This window comes from Stegastes partitus, unplaced genomic scaffold (genome assembly GCF_000690725.1).
Source record: "Stegastes partitus isolate 25-593 unplaced genomic scaffold, Stegastes_partitus-1.0.2 Scaffold1996, whole genome shotgun sequence".
NCBI lineage: Eukaryota > Metazoa > Chordata > Actinopteri > Pomacentridae > Stegastes > Stegastes partitus.
The window spans coordinates 62,829-70,337 of NW_007579727.1; the positions used below are offsets into that span (position 1 = coordinate 62,829).

A 7,509-nucleotide genomic window follows, 5' to 3' on the forward strand; every position below is an offset into this window, starting at 1 on the left:
CCTGGATGTAGGCTGGGACCAGAGGACTTATGGCATCCACCTGGATGTAGGCTGGGACCAGGGGAGGTATGGCATCCAACACTGGGGGCTTGATCCTGCTCAGTGATGCTGGAAACGCTGCATATGTCTCCAACCTCATGCTGGAATGTGCTGGTGGTCAAAACCCCTGAATACTTTCTATTTGTAGTGTCACTGTTCTACCGCTAGATCATGTGCGTACACATGGTCAGAGGTTTGTGTATATTTACACACATTCCTAAGTATAAGTACAAGTTGATAAATTCCACACTTTGCGTAGGAATGTTGGTACACACTGATGATAAATGAGGCCCCTGGTCTGGTGATCAGTACCTGGATTCAGTTCAGCTATTGATCAATCTGATGATCATCAGGAAGTAGTGACTGGTCTCCATGACAGCAGTTTATTCACGTTAACATTTAAATGTCAGTTTAACTGTTTTGTGAGTGAAAACAATTGTTTTTACTTTTGTGTTCATTTATTTGTTTATTGTTTATTTTGGATGTCACGGCGACGTCAGACGAACCAGAAGCTCTGTTGGACTGTTTCAGCATCTGTTGCTGATTCTCAGCACTCGTCCACAGGAAGTGAAATGATGAAAGTAATGCGAGTAAAAACAAAAGACAAACAAATAAACAAATAAATATGGTGTACAACAACATCACAGCAGGAACAGAGGAAACAAATAAACATAAACAATAAACATCACAGCAGGAACAGAGCGGCAGTTTGACAGCTTAGAAACATGAATGAGCTTCAGAGTGAAGGTCCATCACTTCAGGCTGTTCATGTGGTGGTTTGAGCTGCTGCTTGAGTCCTTTGTTAGAAGCATCCTGCTGCACTCTAGTTCAGGTTCGTGGTGGAGAGTTCCAGAGTTTTGCCCCCTTCAGGGGGACCAGACTGGCAGGATGAAGTCCTGTATCCTGGGCAGACCATCACCACTGGTGGAGGCTGAGAGCTCTGACCCCTGGTGGCCAGGTCACAGAACAGCGGCCTTACACGATTATTTAGACATTTAAAAAATTATTTAAGAGAACTAACGTTCATAAAATGTTCAAAGGTGAGCAGGCTGTTTTCTAGAAACGCAGCAGTGATGCCGCCTCACTGACTTTTGTTGTATGTGGAGATTATAGGTTTCAAAGTCGTAGAAGAAGCTGTGACCAGGATGTGATGCGATACGACCCATGAGAAAAACTCATTGCATGCATGAACAGGTTTGTAGCTCGATGTGACAAAACCAAAGCAGTGAAGACTTGGTGCAGATGTACTAACCCTGACCATCAGACTTTAAGTTCTTGTCCAACATGATGCCCAGGTACCTGACTTCATCCTCTTTTTAATCCTGACCTCAAATACAAGATGTGCGGGCCTGTTACGCATGGAGCAGCACATGGATGCAGTTCTTTTAACATTAGGAGTTAGACGGGATTCAGAGATGTTTACTGAAGCCCGGCTCAGATGCTCACCTGCCAGGCGGGACACATGGATGACCATCAGCTCACATCTGGCATCTGGACAGCAGCGTGGTAGGTCATTAATATACATTGTGAACAACAACGGACCAAGAACAGACCCTTGCGGTACTCCATGACACATTGCTGTCTCCCCCCAGGTATGATCTGAACATTGACTTAGTTTATTGAGTGAGACACTGGTTAACAGTGTCAGAGGCCTTTCTAGGTCCAGGAACGATGCCCCTACAACACTTCCTTTATCAACAGAGGCTTTGATCTTCTCTTTGCTGTTTCTGTGGAATGTTTTTGTCTGAATCCAAACTGCTGTGGATGAAGCAGTTGGTTAGACTCTAAGTGCTCCATTCATGTTCAGCTACAGTCTTCTCCAGAACTTCTGGGACTACAGGAAGGATGGCAGTGGACCTGTCATTACTTGCTAAGTCTCTGTCTCCTGATTTGTAAACTGGGTTAATGATTACAGTTTTCCAGCTGTCTGGGAGGATTCCTGTTTGTACTGACTGGTTTTCTAAGTCAGTAACTGGCTCCAGTAGACGGCTCAGATATTTGTCGATAAAAGCAGCATTTAGCTTCTGGATATCCGCAGACATGAGTTACTCATGTTTGCAATCACTTTGCCTTTATCATGGCACTCCTCCTTTATGTAAAGGAGTCTGTGTGAACGTGGTCAAAGTCTTCAGGAGATGACTCAGCAGATTTAACATGACTTGCTAATTCTAGAACAGACTCAGTAAAACACTACTAAAACCATCAGACTCATCCCTATCAGTAACTTTATCACAGACTGCGAGGCGTTTATTTTAGGGTGTGTTTTCTGGCTGGAGTTCGTCTGTTTATTTGTGGAGAGCTGTGACCGTTGGCCTCTTCATGAGTTTGGTGGAATGATTAGTCGTAGCTTCTGCAGCTCAGACACCACGCTGGTCCTTCAGCCAGTGAACACAAGGAGGTCAGTGTTGGCTGTAGGAGTTAAAGCCCTTCTCAGAGCAGGATCTGGCTCTTTGATGATGTGAAGGATGTCACTGTTAAACCATGGAAGGGAGTTCTTCTGAGGGTTGCACTGTGATGTAAATCATGTTTATCCTTTTATCCAGTTAATGTTCAAGTCCCCAAATTATGTGCATTCAGAACCGACAGAAGATTCTTTAGCTCTTTGTAGAAGTTTACGTCATGAGATGGGATTATAAAGCAGAGGTCTGCTAAATGTCATGTTTAGGGAGAGGCTTACACTCAGTCCTCAGCTCTCCAAGTTCACATTTAATTCAAGCTTTAAACTCTTAAAATGCTCCCTAATATAATGAGAACACCCCCTGCCCTTCCCTTGGGCCTGTCTCACCTGAGCAGGTATATCCTGGTATGCTAATGAGCTCAGTCCACCAGCTCTCAGATAGACACAGGAAGTCAAAGTTAGAACCACTAAGTTCTGTATCTGATCTACTTCTGATGTTTATCTGTCCTCCCAGAACTCCGTTTGGTTGTGTTTCAGCATCCAGATGATTTGGGCCTGATTCACCGTGAGACAGAGTTCTGACCATAGATATCCATGTAAAGGCCTTGATGTATGCATCTATTATATCTATATCTATGGTTTTCACTGCCTCTGCTTTAATATGGCGCGATTGGCTGAAGGTTTTTTGGCCTTTGTGGGACTCCATCTTTGTTGACATTCGTCAGCTGTTACAGACAGTTTATCATGAGGGTGATAATCCATAGCCTGTACATTTTGTGGGTAAATACGGGCCACAGAACCAACCTCAGTGCCAGCGATTCCAGGCTGTTCCAACATCTCTGCAGCTAGAGCAGCTCCAAGTGCTGGATGACCTGACTCCATATTCCCCTCCGAGGCTGCTGCAGGAACCCAACAGAACCCAACCCAAGAGCACCTGCGGGTACCTGGTTGCCAACGACGGCCGCTGGCCCCGCCCGTCCACCCGTCCATGCCTCACCAAGAGAGCCCCCCAGCAGCAGTCCCCTCCAGCCGGCCCAGTCCTCAGGGCAGCACTCGCTCCATCCCCCTGGACTGACAGCATCTGGCCCGGAGTCAGGGTGAGCTGGACGGCTGCAGTCACTGCAGATGTTTCTGGTGCATCGGGATGATATTTTGCACGTTTGGGTTAATCTCTGGATGGAGAAGAGGCCCAGGGTTCAGATGAACATCTCCCGCCAGCAGCAGCATCTTGGCTGATGACAGGTTCATTTTCCACCTGGTTGTGGTTGTTTTCAGTGCTGGCTTGAGGACCTGAGCTCGGCTGTCCTTGAAAATCCGCATGAAGACTGTTTTATAACCAAATCCGAAGAGGTCCAGTGGTGTTTGTTCTGTTAGAATGTCCAGTGTATCAGAGCCCATGTTGTGAGGGTTAGGGTTAGAGTTAGAGTCCAGGTGAGCTACAGATGGGTAAGGGTTAAGGATAGGGATAGGGTTAGAGTCCCAGGTGAGCTACAGGTGAAGAAAGCAGGCATCAGTAACAGCAGACTGCAAGTGAGGACTTATTGGCCGGTACTGCTTTGTTCAGTCTGCCTTTGTTTTTACTGGTACCGCTTGAAGGTAGAATGCAGGAGCTTGTTGAAAACCCAGAAAAGGGTCTTAGAAAGTCAGCAGAGGAGATCAGAAGCAGCTGCTGAAAGACTTCTGCTCATGAGTGGAGCCTGCAGACCTCCCAGCTGCTGCTGCTGCTGCCATCTAACCCGAATGCAACAAGTCTAAGCTGGAATAAAACCTGTTGTATCAGCTTTCCATGGACTTATGGACAGATAACACATTATACAGATAATATCTGACATCACAAGTCCACTACAGCTGCTTCCTGCCTTCAGCAGATGCTCCTTCATGTCATTACTGCCTGATGTTTCTGCGACATTTGAACAATCTCAAGTAAAATGGACTCATTCAGACTGAAGGAGAATGGTGAATGTGATGAGTGTAGGAGTGTTCTGGATGCTTCCTTTCCACATCCGGTTGATTACTCAGTGGTGATGATGACAGAAAATATCAACAAGTATTAATAACCTGGATCAGTAACCTGAGCAACAATCTACTAACCCTAACCCTAATTCCTAATGACTATTATTGTTATTATTATTATTATTATCACTACTACTACAGGTCCTGGTATATATATATATATATGTATATATATATATAACAACCCGTCCCAGGTCATCAGTGATCCGTGTGTGTGTGTTTTTCAGCTCTAACTGTCAGAATCGATGCTTTTGTCTGAATTGCAGCAGAAAATACAAACATTCAGATAAAACCCCTGAAACGTGTTTCCTTCACTTCTGACCGTTTCTTCATATCGGGACTTTGTTTTCATCTAAATCTTATGTGTGAATTGTTTTTCTTTTAATTAGCACAAAGTCAGAAGATTTAAATGTCTCGTCGTCCACATTCAGCGGCCATAAATCCTGCAGCACCTGAAGGCATCAGCGGAGAGCTGCGCTGTGATTGGTGGAGAGCAGGTGTGTCGTCAGAGGAGGCGGTCCGAGCAGGAAGTCAGAGGAAATGAATCAGCAGAGAGGGAACAGTCGGAGCAGCAGAGACAGACAGACGGACGTACCTGCGCAGGTGAGTTCACCACCTGACTGTTTCTGATCCTCTGAACATGTGGAGCTCAGGCAGAGGTTCGGTCTGAGCAGGAAGTCACCTGCAGCACAACAACCACCTGAAGGTCCAGCATGACTTCAGGTGAGCTGCAGACGTCCTGATCTGGACTGACCAGAACCCAGACCTGATTCCTGGTCCAATTAATTCTTTGTCTATTGTTGTGCTTTGGCTCTGACTCAGTAGTCTGGTTCTGGTTCTTGATGTGAACCCAGTCCGACTGAAACCAGCCATGAATGAATCTGCTGATGCTTCAGCTTTTATTAGAACCTTCTACGTTCACCGCTTTTGAAATGTGAACATTTTCTGAAGCTAAATAAAAAGTAAAAACAAGTTTTCATCATCAAACAGAATCCAAAATGTTGGTAGAAAACACTCCGGTTCTGGTTCAGTACCGCTTCTGTATCAGCTGACAGACTGAACGGGTTTGAGCCTGAAAATCTGCTCTTTTTATGTTAAAGTTATTTTTTTGGCCTTTGTGCCTTCATTAGATAAAACAGAGAGACGGGAAGTGGGGAGGACCTGCAGCAACGGGCCATGGGCGGGATTCAAACCCACGACCACTGCTTCAGGGTCTGTAGCCCAGAACCCGGGTCACCAGCTCAACCAGTGGAGCGATAGCGGCACAGATATCTGCACTTTAATTTAATCTAGGTGTCCTTCTTCATTTACACCAAAATAAACTCTAGAAATCATTTGACTCTGGTCGAATCTCCTGAGTGGAGGGCTGGGTTAAGGTGAAGTATGAGATTAATCTAGGGTGGGGTTGGGTTAACGTCTCCAGTTAGGGTTAGGGGGGTTAGGGTTCAGGTCAGGGGGGTTAGGGTTAGCGGGGCTAGGGTTAGCTGGATTAGGGTTAGGGGCGTTCGGGTGTATTTCAGCTTTTCTATTTGTGGTGTTCATCTTCAGGCGTTGCAGCTTTAAAAGCTCCTGATGGAACGTTGAACCACCTCCCAGACATTTCTGGATTAAAATGAGAGAGTCTTAATAAAACAGACCTGACAGGTGAGTCGAGGTTTACCTGAACCCTCCTCTGTGTGGGCAGCTCTGGTTTACTTTGGCACTTCACTAAAACACTCCTTCACCTGTCCACACCTGGAGCCGCCTCAGCTGTCCACACCCAGCGCACCTCGTCTACCTGGAGGAGAAGCTGAACCTTTGGTGTGGACGTTTCTCGTCTGTTTACTGACCAACGTTCAGGATGTTAGGGTTGCATGTGGTTGTTTTCTCTCCAGTGGAAACTGAATGAACTTCACTGTGGACAGAAACGGGCCTTCATGAGCTGTGATGGAGCGGAGACGGACCTAAAACCACCACCTTACTAACCCTAGCTAACCCTAACTAATCCGTACCAACCTTTACTAACCTTTACTAACCCTTACTAACCCTAGCTAACCTTTACTAACCCTAACTAACCCTAACCCAAGAGTTTCAAACGTGGACAGAAAGCCTTGGGATATCACAGTAAAGCTGAGTTGAAGGACACAGAGAGCAAAACATTCACATTAAAATCTATGTGAATGACTAAATCACATTTATGTAAATGAATAAACTCGTTAATAATCTAAACTTCTGCTCCAGCTTTAATGACAATAACCCCAAACTACAAACAGAGAAACCGTGGTTATCATTTAAGTAAAAGTCAGAATCAGCAGCGTTCAGGGTTCGGTTTGTGGTTCACTGCTCCTGTTTTCTTGTGTTTAGTGAGTCTGGTCAGCGATGGGCGGTCAGGTGACTTCGTTCGAGAACGTCCACGTCGTGGTGGTCGGCGGAGGATTCGGAGGAATCGCAGCCGCTCAGGACCTGAAGTCTCGAGGAATCAAGTTCACGCTGATCGACATGAGAGACGCTTTTCACCACAACGTCGGCGCTCTGAGAGCCTCGGTCCAGCCAGGTAAGGCTCACCTGGTGGTCCAGAGTTGATGTGGTTTACTCGTATGAGTCCATGTTGGTCTTTTACTGTCAATATTTAATATTTAAGTTTAAATTTTACCAGTTTTAACTTTAACCTACTTTTTAAACATATTTTTGTTTATTCATTAATTTTTGGCATAATCAGGTTTTTCATTAACGATATATTTAAATATATATTAAATCAGTATTTCAGTGTTTTGTTCAAACTATCCTTCTGCCGTTAATTCATTTTATTATCTGTAGTTTTACGTCAGGCCTCGTTCAGCTCACATTTTTAGAACTTATTTGTTCATTTCCTCTTTTTAAGGATTGTTTTGTGCATAATTAGGTTCACTTTGTCTAAATAAATATCTGCAGTTTATACACATTTTAATGGAAATAGTTTAGTTTATTTGTATTTATAGTGATGTTTAACTTCTTTGTAGAAGTTTGAAAAAAAAACAGTTCTTTGTCTTTCTGGGTTAGTTTTTCAATCCAGATATAGTCTGGGTTAGGGGTTAGATATA

The 7,509-nt window shown here is 44.7% G+C and overlaps 1 protein-coding gene across 1 annotated transcript in view; it reads left to right on the forward strand.

The window, feature by feature from the left end:
* The first annotated feature begins 4,983 nt into the window (after window positions 1-4,983).
* aifm2 (AIF family member 2) overlaps window positions 4,984-7,509 on the forward strand; it is an 8,928-nt gene continuing 6,402 nt past the window's right edge. The window contains exons 1-2 of the mRNA XM_008303389.1: window positions 4,984-5,053; window positions 6,794-6,983. Of these exons, the coding sequence (XP_008301611.1) occupies window positions 6,809-6,983 (175 nt within the window). The 5' untranslated portion in view covers window positions 4,984-5,053; window positions 6,794-6,808. The remainder of the gene's footprint in view (window positions 5,054-6,793; window positions 6,984-7,509) is intronic.